General features: G+C 48.0%; 1 protein-coding gene across 2 annotated transcripts in view; it reads right to left on the bottom strand.

The window, feature by feature from the left end:
* Positions 1–16099, bottom strand: part of LOC147628818 (tetratricopeptide repeat (TPR)-containing protein) — an 86213-nt gene that overhangs the window by 19036 nt on the left and 51078 nt on the right. For both annotated transcript variants that reach the window (XM_086811973.1, XM_086811974.1), the window contains exons 8-9: positions 8681–8862; positions 4323–4607 (exon numbers count right to left, since the gene is read on the bottom strand). In XM_086811973.1, coding sequence (XP_086668099.1) covers positions 4323–4607; positions 8681–8862 — 467 coding nt within the window. The remainder of the gene's footprint in view (positions 1–4322; positions 4608–8680; positions 8863–16099) is intronic.

Raw genomic sequence — 16099 nt, forward strand, 5'->3', positions numbered from 1 at the left:
GCCTCGCCATACACTTGTTTGTCAGAGGAGATTATGCATTATTCTACACTAGGGGAAGTATTTCTTATGGGTGACTTCGATGCCCACACACAGAGCAGACAGTGTGAGGTGTATGACTAAGATGACATGGAGATCCTCCACCCTGTGGATCCAAAGGAGATAGGCGCTAGTCGGGCATCAGAGGCGGACACTGGACCAGATTGAAGACATTATGGGTACCACTTACTAGAGTTGGGAGCCAGGCATCGTCTCGTTATTTATAACGGGATGCTACAGTGGCCGGGATCAAGAGGACTGACATGCTTCCCACATGGGGGTCATACACGGACCCGAGGCACCATGGTAGACTACATCATGGGGTCTTTGGAGGCATCACAGCTTGTCACCTCATTCTCCATCCCACCTCGTCCTATTGGGGCAGATCATACATACTTGGCATTTTCACTAGCCGGATCACCAATATCACCAGCCCCTCACATACCGACGCCACACACTACCATATGCTTCACACATGACATGGTAGACATATACACTGGCAGAGTAGAGGATGGGCTCCTACTCATGGATCCCCTGGCACCTATGGATACCATTACAGCCCAGTTGGCATCACTCCTACACACGGCTGCACTACAGAGCTTCCCACATCGTGTCCACTCAGGAGAGCCTGCGAGATCTGGGACTATGCCCCAGAACAGATGGTACTCCCGGCTCCGCTTATAGAGAGCCTTGGGAGCCATCACAGAGCAGGAGTCGAGGAGAGAGATGAGGAGACTTACTCGCCGCAAAAGGCGGGCCTTCGCAGAGATACAGGAGCTAGAGATCTTACATCTCTTCATGAGTAGAGATAGCCCTATCTCATGGCGGCACTTCAGAGAGCCCCGGACACTGACACCCATTGAAGACCCACAGACATGGCACACATATGCAGAGGGCCTATACCACGCCCCATAGCAGCCACCTATACCTCAGCCCCCACAGGAGCCTCGACCTACCACAGCTAGCTTTTTTACCCACTCAATGGTAAAGGAAGCTATCCGCCGCCTGCAGCATGGACGGGCCGCCGAGCATATGGGCCTACAGGGTGAGCATCTCATATATGCAGTAGATACTTTGGCTCCTTTTCTTGCACACCTGTTTAACAGGGCACTAGCAGAGGGTTTACTTGCGGAGTGGACGATGCATACCATTGTGTCGATCCACAAAACAGGGGATATGCTCGATCCGAGCAACTACAGGACGGTTATGGTTGGCCACGTATTGGCCAAACTCTATGGTGCAGTGTTGGAGCAAGAGCTTAGCTTATATGCTGAGCGAGCAGGTTTACGCTCATCAGGGCAGGCAAGCTTCAGGAGAGCTTTCTCTACCACTGACCATGTATTCACTTTGAGATGTATGATTGATCAGGCCAAAGTGAGGAAGAGAAAGCTCTATTGCTGCTTTGTGGATTTCCGCAAGGCATTTGACACAGTACCACGAGAGAGGCTCTTTCAGCGCCTGCAATCTCTTGGCATACCAGCAGATATGACATGGGGCATCTATGCATTATATGAGCAAGTTTTTGGGCGAGTCAGATGCCCAGGAGGTATGTCCGAGACTATTGCTAGCACCATTGGTGTGAAGCAAGGATGCCCACTTTCCCCCACGCTATTTGGGTTATACATTGATGAGGTGGCTGACTTCATTACACGGGGAGGTGGAGATGGAGTTGATCTAGCAAGTACCTCAGTACATATTATGCTTTATGCTGATGATATTGTATAAGTGTCTGAGTCTCCATGAGGTCTACAGCAGCATCTATGTGCACTCGATGATTTCTGCACACAGAGGGGTCTTACTGTGAACCTTGGGAAAACCAAGGTTATGGTCTTTCATACATCGAGACAGGGCAGGAGTCAGCTGACATTCACTCTTGCACGACGCCAAGTGGAGGTGGTGACATCATACGTGTACCTAGGGGTTACCTTCTCTGCAATAGCCACGCGCTTCACCATGGGTTCAGCAGCCAGAGCTAGATTGACACGGGGATATGGAGCATTGGCTATGCTAGAGAGACAGTGCCACCAGGTGCATTTTCAGGAGCCCCGGACGAAGGGGTGGCTATTTGACACATTAGTCACACCGGCACTGATGTATGGAGCAGCGATATGGGTGCGAGGCCTTGCTACCCATTGGTGGACACGGATAGAGAGACCACAGGACCTCATGATGGCACGCATGATACACAGCAAACCGTCAGTACCTCATGACATTATCCGAGCAGAGTTTGCTGCGCCTCCTATGATGGTAGAGGCCATATTCCAGACTATATGCCTGCTAGACAGATTCAGAGAGATGCCACAGGACAGATTGTCATACAGAGCTTTTGAGGCATCTAGACAACTGGCTGAGGCAGGAGACAGAGGATCATGGTATGCACAGGTCACACAGTGGTTCTCACAGCATGGCCTAGACATGGATCATCTACCACCATTCCAGTATGACAGGGATGCACCACATATCCGTCTCTCATAGTGAGAGGAACAGAGTATTGAGACAGGACCTATGGGAGCTCTGTACACGAGAGACATGGATATCGCCTACACAGCCTCTTCCACCGAAGATGCTATACTACAGAGATCACTTCATGAGTATCACTGATGATGGATTTATAGAGAGGCCTAGATACATGGAGGGCTTTTTACCACACGGGTCCCAAGTGGCTATTGGTCAACTTAGAGTTTCATCACATCGATTGGAGATCGAGACTGCCAAAGTAGCACGGATCCCCCGAGAGTAGAGATCGAGACTGCCAAAGTAGCACGGATCCCCCGAGAGGAGAGGGTATGCAGATTGTGCAGAGAGGAGGTGGAGAGTGAGGAGCATTATGTATGCAGATGCAGGGCATATACAGCCATGAGAGAGAGAGATCCCATTTTATTCAGAGAGCCACATTCCCTACGCCAGATCTTTGAGGCAGTAGACCAGTGCATACTGGGGAGATTCATTCTAGACATACAGCGTCACAAAGAGACATCATTACAGGCTCAGACAGCTCCAGAGGGGGGACGACAGACACAGATTACTACATTTTTTCAGAGATCCATCCCACTCCCAGCCCCTACATAGCAGGGAATTACTCTCTAGAGAGCAGAGACACTCAGAGCCCGCAGGAGACAGAGGACACCTTGCTTTCGGACACCACGCCTATACCAGAGAGAGATGACAGAGATCAGAGCTCAGTTTCACAGAGAGGGTGTGGAGCGACAAGCTCGCTTCAGAGCAGACCCAGGCATGTTCTTCAGGGAGCTGTGGACACCCCCTTCATTGATGTATACCATTTTATACCCCCAGTATGGTACAAGATGGAGCTAGCTAGGTTGCATATCATGATTGTATACTCCATGCATATAGCTTTGCATTCTCCTAGTAGTAGAGCTCCATCCCCTCCCCCACTCATTGTACTTATTGCACACCCAGATTCAGCTTTTTAGTTCAGTACTTTTTCATTTTGTTGGGATGACAGAGGATACCCCACACAGGTACACTGATTTGTCTCATAGGCCGAGTTCGGACTTTTGGAAGACGTTAATAAAATCTTTCTTTCTTTATTTCTATCTTTCTTTCTCTCTCTCTCCCCCCCTCGCCCCCCGCAAGTCTAATCGCTGCGCCTTTGAGTGGAAACAAGGAACACAAAGGGCTTTGCCAAGTAGGACAAGATCTATAGTCACTGCTCTCTAGAGGTCGAGTTGGAGGATCATTAGATTTGCAGATGGCCAGTATATTATGAGATTTGGGGGAGATTCCACTCCGAGGAATTTGGCTCATTATCCAGGATTACTGAATTCCCAGACCAGCGATGCTTGGGGCTCTACTTCATGGGAAACAGCCCCAGGACGTCTCAGAGACGATAGGCTGGGGAGCTACTTAGCTTGGGAAGGTGGACCAGCCATAGGTCACCTCAAGATATGATTAGGATGCACTCCTTGGAGACTTCTTTCACGGCAGCTGGATGCCCGCTTACACAGATCAGGGATGATGCTATCATTACAGTGAGAGAGACTAGAGGTCCAAGGCTTCACAACATGTGAGCACCACATGTGAGAATCCCCAACCCAGGAAGTGAAGCACAAGCATTATACAAGAAGTCATGAACTGCCAATTATCTAAGCTAACACCAGAGACAACAACTGGAAAAAATCCATTCACTGCAGCCAAAGGGCAGGGATTAGTATCAAGCCACAGACATTGCTATGTTCTCTCTGAGGTAAAGCTCGAAAAAATCACAACAATCACCACAAAATTACATTACATACTTAAAATGGTGAAAGGCTAACAACATCAACCTGCTGCAGGGTATGAAAAGCTCTAGCTTTGGATTCTCTGAAGTCCGCCTCGTCTCCTTCAAAAGCAGCCGCTGTTTCATGTTGAGCCCTGTTCACCATGGCTAATCCTGCCCAGGCTATGTGTGGCTGGATGGTTGTTGAATAACCTTCTCTCAAGATTGAAGCCATTTCATTGGCAGCCCAGGAAAGCTGTTCTGAAGCATCATGAGAGTGTTGTGAGTCACGCACTCTGTGCATGGCAATTGCATACCTAGTTGACAACCGATTAGGTTCAAGCTTGGAAGCCTGTCATGAAAAGTTTGTATATCAATTAGGAAATTGTAAATGAGTTACAGAATGAGAACTAACTATTGAGAAAGTGTCAAAGAAGATTCTTATGAAAAGATTTTAAGAAGACACTCAAATTGGCTCAAAACTAACAAAAACTGATTAGCAGCAGCACAAACAAACACTGGTTTGCAAACGTTTTTTTGTGTTTTTTTAATCCAACAATGTTATGCTTTAATATAGCACCTTATACAAGCTACACCTATGCATAACAACTCCAACACAAAATTTCAAGGGTGGTGTGATCACCACCCAATGTGATGACAACAAAAAAATCCCATGCATGGACATGAGTAAGGTTAAGGACACAACCAAACAAAATGGGCACAAATCCTTTGCAAAACAAGGGAGGGTTGTAATGGTCTGATGCCATCTCCCCTTACTGATTCATGGATTCCTATTCCTTCAAACCCATTGGATGTATTAACACTACACTAACTCTCGGATTCCTACAAGAAGGAAGTAGTCCATAAATTCCTTTATAGCACATGCTTTTAACACAAACATCATAAGGCAACTTCCCCTTTGTACCTTCGCCCAGTATTTATCTGTTTTTTATCAAAACCCAAGCATGATGCTTGCTCTTATGTCACTTTTGATCCTCACAACGGCTTGCTATATCACAAAATGCAGAAATAAGAATCCAAATGATTCAAGGAAAAGAAAACAGCCTACAGCTTCTTTGCAAGGAAATAAGACTTTATTGAAGATCAAACAAGCAATAAAAAATGTGGTTGCCAGTTCTAAAACATGAGCACCAAACATTAAATTCTCTGCATAAGATTTATGAATATAAAAAAGGAGTATGTGTACAAAAGCTTTCCCATATCTCAATACAGAACTTGTTTAGCATGTTCATTCCGACAAGTTATCGCTTCAATCAGAATTGAATATCTCAGCTATAGGTATTCCAAGAGAGTTTTGTCTGTGGTGCCCAAATGAAACAAACACGTAGGATTGGGGTTGCGATCCTCTCTCGCTAGTGCCTTCTAGTGATTTCTCAACTAATTTTGACTTGCAAATCCAACATCGGTTAGTGCATATAACATTAACAAGAGGGCTGGTAAGATCTAGCTCATTTATCATTTATCATTACTTTACACTAGCTCATTTATCATTAATTCTTAAGACAATATTTAGCCCCGTCTTCCCTCTTCCATTGAGCATCACCCTGGACACGACTGGTACTAGGACTGCAACTTAGTAGCTTCAGCCATACATGATCAGGCCATCTACTTTTCTCACCACATCAGTGACCTTCGCCTCACCGACACCATTAGCCACTGTTAGTGGCCGCTGGCAAGGATGGAGCTAGACAGTTCCAGCCACAGGTTGGAGGATGGATCCTTTGAGGTGGAGGGGATTGAGGCACATCTCTTTGTCTTCCTTCATGTGAATTTCTTGATGACTCACAATTACAGGTACCTGAACACGAGGTCCGCCTCCAATCCACCCTCAGCAGGGCTCGAGCCAAGTGGACATATTTGGATGGGCAGATTGGTGCCCACTTGGAGCGTCTCGATACTCGTACAGACTCTGACTACTCACCATCAACGTCCAAGGTTTGGGAGGGGCCCACTGCCATAGAGAAAAAGATGTTTGTAAGACTCACCAGCAGGGACGGAGATATCACTTGGCACTATCTATAGGCCCCCAGAGTGGCTTTTCCCCCCTCCCCCCAGGATGTAGTCTCCCTCCAAGAGCAGCCAGCCATGGAGGGAGCATCCCCTCCTTTTTTCTTTTGAACACTTTACCCCTACAGAGGGGGGTAATCCACCCACGGGCAGACATTTTTTATGTTCACTGATAGAAGGATCTTTTTCTAGAGAAAAAAATAGTCATATGTGTCCCTATCCAATGCCATTCTACCAAATGCCATGACCTAAGGACACGACAACATCCCTCCTCCATAAAAGCACCACCATAAGAAAGAGAAGCTCATAATAAGAAAATCCACGATTGCCTCTTGAGAATAAAACCATCTCCCAAGACTTATCCTTCTGAGATTGAGCCCTCCCAAGAGTTCTCCTGAGGTTGAATCCAGGAACTGCCCCTTGATGAAAGATTTCAACCATCTCCCAAGAATTATCCTCCTGCGATTGAGCCCTCCCTAGAGTTGTTCTCCTGAGGTTGAATCTAGGGATTGCTGCTTGAGAGATTTCAAACCTCTCCCAAAGGTTGTCCTCTTGACATGGATCCCTCCACTTGGTCAACGTCTGCAAATATGTCTGTCAATAAGAGCCCTTGAGGCACAGACTGAGACTGATCCTTTGAACATACCAGTTACTCATCGGAAAGAAGACTCTCTCTTGCCTCCATTATCTCTTTATGTTAGACTTGAGCAATGAGCACTTGTGAGTGAAAAAAAGATAAAAAAAACAGCCCCAAAAAATGGTGAGAAAAAAGAAGGAAAAAAAAACGGTCGAATCCTAGTCGACCGTACATCCACCGTACCGTACCGAACTGTATGTATCGACCATACCGAACCGTACCTCCTGGGCAGTGCGCGAACCGGGTGCCACTATGGTCCTTAGCAATTAGGAAGCTAAACCATCTGACCAACCTCAAACAACCCTTGGTGAGCAATTCTCATTTGCATAAACAATCTTGAGCTATTTGAATTGTTTTATGTATATCCGCATGAGGAACTGCATGCTTCACCCTCGACTCAAATTCTCATTTATAGCTCACTTCATTACTACCTCTATCTTTACAAGGCTAGTGAAACATGGGAGAAATCTTGTAAACTTACCCAGTTTTCACTACCTTAGAGTCCTCAGCAATTACGAAGCTAACCATCTGACCAACCTCAAACAACCCGTGGTGAACAATTCTCATTTGCATAAACAATCTTGAGCTATTTTAATACCCTCCAAGGCTAGTTGTGGAAAGCCCAAGGATGATTGCATTTTGCTCTGGCAGGCCATTTGGAGCTTTGACTCAACGAGCCATGCTAGTTAGGCATAACCTTTTTTGTGCGATTTCATGTGATAGTATTGACTGCACAAAAAAAAAAGGGCAGTTTGCATTAATAGAACAGGCAAGTTCTGAGAACCAAACAACAAGGCAGGGCTAAAGAAGCAAAATAAGGAAAAATTTAAGTGGCAGTTGTATTTTAAAGCATCTAGAGCTTCAAAGTCCATAAGCAGAGTAGCACAAGATTATGGAGAATAATGATACCAGTTTTAATCAATTTCGACTGGCATCGACCAGTCTGCAGTGTCCTTCTCTACCTGTATCATTCTAATCTGTTTTTCTCACACCCCTCGTCTTTCGGGTCTTGTGCACATTTGATTTTTGTGCTTGTGTCACATCCTCTCATCTAAAACTTGTGTTTTAATATGTGCCTTTGAGATTTGCATCGAGTATGAAATCCCAATTTGGCATTGACCAGTCTGCAGTGTCCTCCTTCTATACCTGTATCATTCTAATATGTTTTCTCACACCCCTCGTCTTTCAGGTCTTGTGCACATTTGATGTTTGTGCTTGTCTCACATCGTCTCATCTACTAAAAGTTGTGTTTTAATATGTGCTTTTGAGATTTGCATCAAGAATGAAATCCCAATTTGGTTATCTAATTAGGTTTCTTTATCTAATTAGGTTTCTTGTTAAGAAACGCCGGCAACAATAACCAAATAATTGACCTGTAAAAACAATCATTTGAGTGCAAATCAGGAAACAATCGAAACAACAAAAAAATATTTATGATTGTGAGAAAGAAAAGTCATGTGCATGTGCATGTGCATGGGTGAGTCCTTTTGTGTCTCTGCTAAAATCTCTGCATGCATGGTGAGAGTGCAAATGTGCAAAACTACACATTCTACTTGAAAACATGGCCCACAAACATGATTCCAAAAAGAAAAGGGAGAGATCCTGATAATTCACAGTAAGTTGGCGCCTTCATAAGACACCATTGTGATCACGCTGATATGCACTCAATTATGTTCATGTAATGATTTGCACCAGTTGCAAACAGAAATAACTTGGAAGCTAATTTGATCAGGCAGCAAGTAACAAAGTTCACAACTTACCTGCTCAAGGCATTTTGTTGCACCACAATAGTCACATAACACTGTATATGCTGCAGCCAAATTTGCCCATAAGTGGCCTGCCTTTGGGTCCACTTTTAATGCAGCTGTAAGACATTGTTGAGCTGTCATAGCAGCCACATTTTGTGACTCATAAGCTCCATTACCAGCTCCAGCTCCTGCACCTGACAGTTTGTCATCAAAGTAAATGCTATGCTACTCATATCATCCCATGCTTAAAAACAGGTACTTAGTGGGCTAATGAGATGTAAAATAAGGATTTGCAAGCAGTAGGTTTTTGAAATCGCTTTAAAAACTTAAAGATGATGCCAAAACACCAAAAAAGGAAAATATCATAAGAGTATGCTTTGCAAAAATGCCCAGATTCGCAATCAGGTAATTGTACTCAGTGTGTTGCCCAAAAATGTCCGATAGCACACTCACACAATGATTTGGTTTACAATGCAACCTGAATGGCAGAGTCTGACTGATAGAGGCCACATCTGGCACATAAAACTATACGTCTTATTTCAAGTATAACAAAATATACAAAAGTCGTAGAGCCAGTAAGGAATGTGATAATGATCCTAGTATCAACGAGAAAGAAAGGGACTCATCCCCAGTGCCTACGAAAGCAGTCAATCTGACCCTACTGACAGAGACCTGCCTTAATCCCATTTCAAATAGAGGGGATGTGGGCTCAATCAGACCAGATGGAGGACAAACATGTACATGATGTCTGAATGCCCTCAATAGCCTAACTCACATGTTAAATTGGTTTACAGTGCAACCTGAATGACAGTAAGTCTGTATGAAGCCAGCAGATCTGTACTGGCCAAGGATGGTATCACCGTCACCATTGCACTTATAGCACAGGCATTGGCAGCAGTTGCTTTTTCTTTCGGTACTTTTCTTTCCATGGCTTAGCATACCCATGGCAGTATTGTATCATCTTTTGGCCTCATAGACCCTTTGGGTCTTTCGTAGACATTAATTTTACTTTCTCTTTCTTTCTCTTCTATTCTCTCTTCCCAAATCAGCAAGTTAATGCACTCCTTAATCATCATTAAAATCTTCCTCTATGCCTGATGTAAAATGAACCCTAACACACAGAAAAAACAGCCACTACAAAATTCTCTCACAGAAATCACGAAAATCCTCACAATCCTAGCAAACCCTAACCCCATTGTCCTTTGTGACCTCAAGCTTGCCCATCATCTCCACCAAAAAGTGTCAAGGAAAATTTAAGATAAATGCAACAATACTTTCATTCACGAGATTAAGGAAGAATTAAGGAGAGAAAGAAAACCTAACATCTAACTCAGCAAAACCTTAAAATTTCACACCTTTTACATACATACATACTACACAAGCATCAATTACCCTTCCATTACTCCAAGACACTACTCCCCATCACCTTTCTTAAAATGGCTACGTACACGTGGCCGACCTTCACACCTCTAGACCTTTCCAAGTGCCCTTTTTCCACCCAAACTTACAATTTTAGAATGTACACAACTTGGCCCCCAGATAGAAACATGACCCGAACTTGTAACTCCCCAAACATGCAACTGACTAAACACCCCATAAAGGCTCAAATAAAAGCCACACAAAGTAACTATGTTGAGCTCGAGCTGGAGCTCCCCCCATTGCCCGTCTGCACCCATCACTGCCCGCCTCACCCTTTCTCCGCAGCACCATTGCCCCTCCCTTCTTCACCTCAGCCTCCCCCACCCTGTTCTGTCTCTGCCCCCTCGCCAGCACTGCTAGCCCTTCTGTCCCTGCACAGCCTGCCATTTTGTGCAACAGGTGCTTATCACTCTCGGGGGCTTTTTATCCATGGCAAGTTTCGGCATCTTCTGGTCTTCAACCCCTAGGAGGATTCCATAGCAGCCACTCCCTCATCCCCAACCGAGGATGCGGTCCCTTGCCTCTCCTTTTCACAAGATGATCTCCAGCTCTTCTGTCCCTGCACAGCCTGCCATTTTGTGCAACAGGTGCTTATCACTCTCGGGGGCTTTTTATCCATGGCAAGTTTCGGCATCTTCTGGTCTTCAACCCCTAGGAGGATTCCATAGCAGCCACTCCCTCATCCCCAACCGAGGATGTGGTCCCTTGCCTCTCCTTTTCACAAGATGATCTCCAGCTCCTCGCTCTACGACAGTCGCTTCTTTGGAGGACTCCACCCTGGTATGAGAGATTGTGGGTAGCTGCCCGGCACGCGGATAGTTCAAGGATCTGTTTATAGACAAGCCTTCTCGGCACGCCTGGAAAGATCACTGCCATTCATCCCTGAGGTGTGGCTATTGTCAGGTTGAGTTTGATTCACCTGCAGCTTCGGACAGAGTCATGTAGCTAAGCCCCATCGCACTGCATGCCAGGCCTTCTTGCAAAGTGGCAACACAGCTTCGACCCGGTGTCCGACCCTTTGGCTGGCGTCTCAGGCTTTCTTGTGACAGTATGCTTTCCAAGTCTTAGGAAGGAATACCTTCCTCTCCTCCTAGTGATAGGTGGTGCTATTGGAAGAGTGATGGAATCCATCCCCCCCCCACCCCCCCCCCCGCCGCTTTGGTTCTTGCACGGATGGCAAGGATTCCATCCCTTTGTATTTGTATTGCCTCCTCGGAGATAGTGCCTCACTCCATTCTGCTCCCTAGTCTGCAGGGGGACCCTATTTTGCAAAGAGTTGAGTACTTTGGCCTCCCAAGCCAATGTTTCATCTACAGGTAGATGGTACACCTCGGTAGAGCTTGTCCTCGTCGGCAGTCCAAGCAACTGCCTCCAGTTTACCCCCCCCCCCCCCCCCCCCACCCCCCCCCCCACCCCGCCAAGGCACAGGTCCCAGCTCACACCTTCCCCATGAGGGTGGGCGAGACACACATCCCTAGGTACCAGAGTACTAGGATGCATCCTCGGTCGAGACCGGCATAGGAGAGGGGCAAACTGCTGGCCCAAGGCGGAACTGCCGACCGACTTCTAGAGCAGAGCGGCACCGATAAGTGAGCAAGGCTGGCAGGATCTAAGAGGATACGGTTGTGTCAAAGAACCATTTCGAGCATTTACCTCAACAACCCCTCGACAGTGATGGGCCTCCCTCAATACCTTCGAGGAACCTACCCCAACCCACCCCTTCAAGAGACTGTTACCTCATCGAGATCCCCCTCCAGGCTTTCACTCTCCCAAGGGGCTAGGTGACTCTCTAGAGCCTACGGCAAGCCGGCAACCTCCTCCACCCCCCCACTCAGCCTCTCTAGCACTCTCGCCACCCCTCGGTTGCGCCAAACCCGATTCGTGCCCATCAGGCGCATCTTCACCCCAGGACCGACGGTGATTACTCTCCATCGAAACCCATGCCCAAGAATCTTCAAGTGGAGGGCAGTTCCGCTTCCCACCGCTCTTAGCTATGTGGATTGTTTCATGGAACATCCAGGGTTTGGGGAGCCCCAGTGCTTCCACAGGCGTGGTGTCCTTAGAGAAGAGCTCCATCTCGGACGCAGGGTGGAGTATGCATCTCCATTAGTGAGAAGCTGTAGCCGACACTAGTGGACTTAGGCACCATTGTCACTGGACGAGCTTAGTGGGTGACCATTAGGATTGGAGAAGACTCTATGGGCTTCTTGAATGTATACGCGTCGAATGCTACAGAAGCAAGTAGAGTCACCCTCTAAAGTACAGTTCGTCGGTCCTTACCACAGGTGGATTTCTGGCGTATGGGTGGAGATTTTAAAATGCTAGAGTCGGCGGAGGACAGACTTAGTGGTGGCATGGCTGTAGTATCAGGTAGAGAGTACTTAGCTTGGGAGGAGTTGATTTTGGCTCTCAGGGGACCCTTGGCATCTTCGAGAGTTTGAACATAGTCCCGAAAGCCTATGTTTTTCCAGATCTGACAGGAGGAGTACAGGCCCTAACCTATCCAAATTAGATCGGTTCTATGTGGACAAGTAGGCTTGTGGTTGTGGTGGCATGATTGGTATTTTGGTTGGCACTACTTTCTCCAATCACACAAAGGTTATTCTCTCCTGGATGACCCCTTGAGGCAGCACGGACATTTGAGCACTTGGATTCTAGATAGCCTCATCCAGGACTCTGAGATTTCCAGTGGGATAGAGGGGATTTGGGAGAGGCTAGATTTTCACTCAGGAGCAGCTGCTCTGCAGGCACCTTGGATCCAGGCCTTGGAGAGATCACCAGTTTATTACACAAGGCAACACAGAGCAGATTGGCTGGCTTCCAAGAGCAGGAGAGGCCTTTCTACAATGGCTTCAGGAGAGTGCACTGTGGATGGAGAGCCAGTTGGCTACTGCACGTACAGAGCTCAAATCCATCGAGGAGCGGCAGGTGGAGTACAGATATCATCCCAATGGACGCAGGCAGAAGACATGGTCACTGGGGAGTTCTTTGAGATTTCAGGCCCACATAGGTGGAGAGAGGGTATCTACAGATTACGAGGCCAGCATGTACCTCACAGATGCAGGTAAGCAGGTTTGGTAGCATATGAGAGGTGGTCCCGCACACTCTCCGGACTTTCCTCATGACCCCTAGCACATCTGAGGAGTTGGCAAAGGCTCTGACGGCATTACCTAGGGGCAAATGCCTGGGAGAGGATGGGCTTTGAGTCTCCTTCGTCACTGGGATCTCATGGAAGGCAGCAAGCACACTTCGGACTCTGGATCCCTTGATGACTAGGACCCAGGAAGCTGAAAGAGCAGAGATCTGAAAATGGGTGAGCTGTAAGGCGTGGCATGTGCCATCCCCAAACCTACGCCCACCTCCGCGGCCCAAGCTATCATGCCTCCGAGGAAGCTGAGAGAGCAGAGATCTGAAAATGGGTGAGCTGTAAGGCGTGGCATGTGCCATCCTCCTCATAAAGTAAAGCCATGCCCACGCCAACCTCCACGGCCCAAGCTATCATGCCTCCGAGGAAGCTGAGAGAGCAGAGATCTGAAAATGGGTGAGCTGTAAGGCGTGGCATGTGCCATCCTCCTCATAAAGTAAAGCCATGCCCACGACCACCTCTGCAGCCCAAGCTATCATGCCTCAAGCAACTTAGCAAAGAGTGTTGAGCTCTGATGTGAAAAGCTTGAGAATCCTCCACCAAACTTGCTGGACCTTTGAACAATCCCAAAGGCAATGGCATTGAGTCTCCACTGTCTGCATAGTGATGGGCGTCCAACAATGTCCGACCACATGCCGGCAGCTAGGCTGTGATGTGCCTGCAGCCATAGGAAGAGAGGGCCTTCTGAGTTCCAAAGAGGCGGCGCTCGTCGCAACCGGGAGGTGACTGGTAGAGAGCCAGGCGAAGTGCCTCCGAACCACGAAAGAGTCTGCCTGCAAACTTATCCTTGATGAGGTGCTGAGTGTGTGGGTCAGTGCTGTTAACCTAGCGCCACTGGGACGCAGTCCACCGTGGGAGGTGGTGTGGGTAAGAATGCAAGCAACAAGAAAATCCTCCTACGGTTCTCCTCCTGGCTGGAGACTGTGGACAATCAACTTGCTCGAGAGGGCTCTTCTCTAAGCTGCGGGATTGATGATGCCCGACCCCCACTTGTGAAGACCTTGACCCTAGCTATGCAGCCATCACTGCCAGAAAATAGGAAGTTACGAATAAGCCTTTGGACCTAGCCAGTGCACTAGCCAGAGAAAGCCCAGCAGGATGCAATGTACCACATGGTGGCCACCAACAGAACCTGGTTGACCACAACAACCCAGCCTGCCGAGGACAGACAAGCCGGGCTCCAGACTCCAGTAAAGTAACTTCCTGCGAATGCTCAGGAGGAGGGGGGCTATCTGCTGCTCAAAGGTGATGTCGATGCCCAACTGGCATCCAACCTCTTGGTATCCGCTGAAGCCTGAAAAGCATCCTCTTCCAAGCAGGAAAGGTAGGCAGCAACGTCATCCGCAAACTCCGCATCCAAAAGCTCCTCCAAGGTGCAGATGGGAAGGCTGAGGCCCTTGTAGGCATATGCTCACTTATGGTAGTGCTATGTGTGAATAGGGCTTAACCAAGGGCGCTTTTTCCCATGTGGTTTTTCCCCTTGGACATCAAGTGTGAAAGGACACTCTAACATATAATATTTTGTACTTCTATATTACATGGATGTGGCACACATGCAAGGGTTGACTTGCATTTTGTGGATACCACACTTTTGGCTCTCTCTCTCTCTCTCTCTCTCTCTCTCTCTCTCTCTCTCTCTCTCATTTCTGTGTGTGAGCTTCTCTACCCTGCACCTAACCCTAATGTGCAGGTTTGTGTGTGTGAGTGTGAGTCCAACACCCAACATTTGGTATCAGAGCTAGGGGCTGGCCCTAAAATCTGCAGCTGGAAGAAATCCTGCGAAATTCCGTCGCCTGCGTTTTTCCGTCGCCGTCCGTCCATGGCTTCCGTCGCTGCTCCACCGTCTGGCCGCCAAAAACGGGCGGCACTAGTGCGCCGCCCAGCTCGCGGGCGGTTCTTCCGCCTCCAGCCGGCGCCCAGTTTCGTTGCCGCCCAGGCGCGCCTGCGCTCCATCCCAGCAGCTGCCGGCCGACCGTCGTCTGGACTCGCCGTTCCGTTCCGGCCGACCACGTCCGTCGACGCCCCTCTGTTCTGGCCGTCGCTCCTCTGTTCAGGCCGTCTACGTCTCGACCCGCCGTCGCCATTCTTGCTCCGGCCGCCGTCCGCCCTCCACCATCGACTCCAGGCACCCGCGAACCTGCGCGCTCGTCCTTCGCCTCTGTTTGCTAGTCCAAGGCCGCCGGAGGACCCTGCCCGACTCCAGCGCCGTGCGCCCTGCTCGTACTGCTTCCCTACGCGTGTTTGCGCCTCTCACTGGGACCCGACACCTGCACAGCGCCCGCCTCTAGTTGGTCCGACACCTGCTCAACGCCCACGGTCTGCAGGCCTCCTCGACGCCTGCAGCTACACGCACCCGGTTCCACCTGGCTGCCAGCTACACGCACCAGCCTGCAGCTCCTTGTGTTCCTCAACGTTGATTCTCCAGCTGCAACGACTCCTTCCAACAACTGTTTTGCACGACTTGGCCAGCCTGCTGGCCCGTTATCTCTACTCGACTGTCTGCTCACCACCAAGCACCTCCTTCCTCACAAGTGCTGCCAAAGATATTTTCTGTACAAATTTTTGGTCAAACACAAATACAAAATTTGCAGCCATTCCAATGCAGGTCATATGCAGATTTTGCAGACACTTCTGTGCAAGTCAGATTGAAAGGAAAATTGCAGGTGCAATTTGGGGGATTTATCAATTTCAGGACAAATTAAAAAAAAATGGACATTTTGCTTTGCCTGCAATTTGGGGGTTTTCGAAATTGAGGTCAAAATCAACAAATTGAACCTCTTTCACTTGCAGAAATTTGGGGCTTTTGTGAAAATTGGCCAATTAGATGCACATTGAAGCAATTGGAGTGCATAAAAATTGAGGATTTT

Source organism: Cibotium barometz, chromosome 18 (assembly GCF_041138505.1).
Source record: "Cibotium barometz isolate CiBa-2024 chromosome 18, ASM4113850v1, whole genome shotgun sequence".
Classification (NCBI taxonomy): Eukaryota; Viridiplantae; Streptophyta; class Polypodiopsida; order Cyatheales; family Cibotiaceae; genus Cibotium; species Cibotium barometz.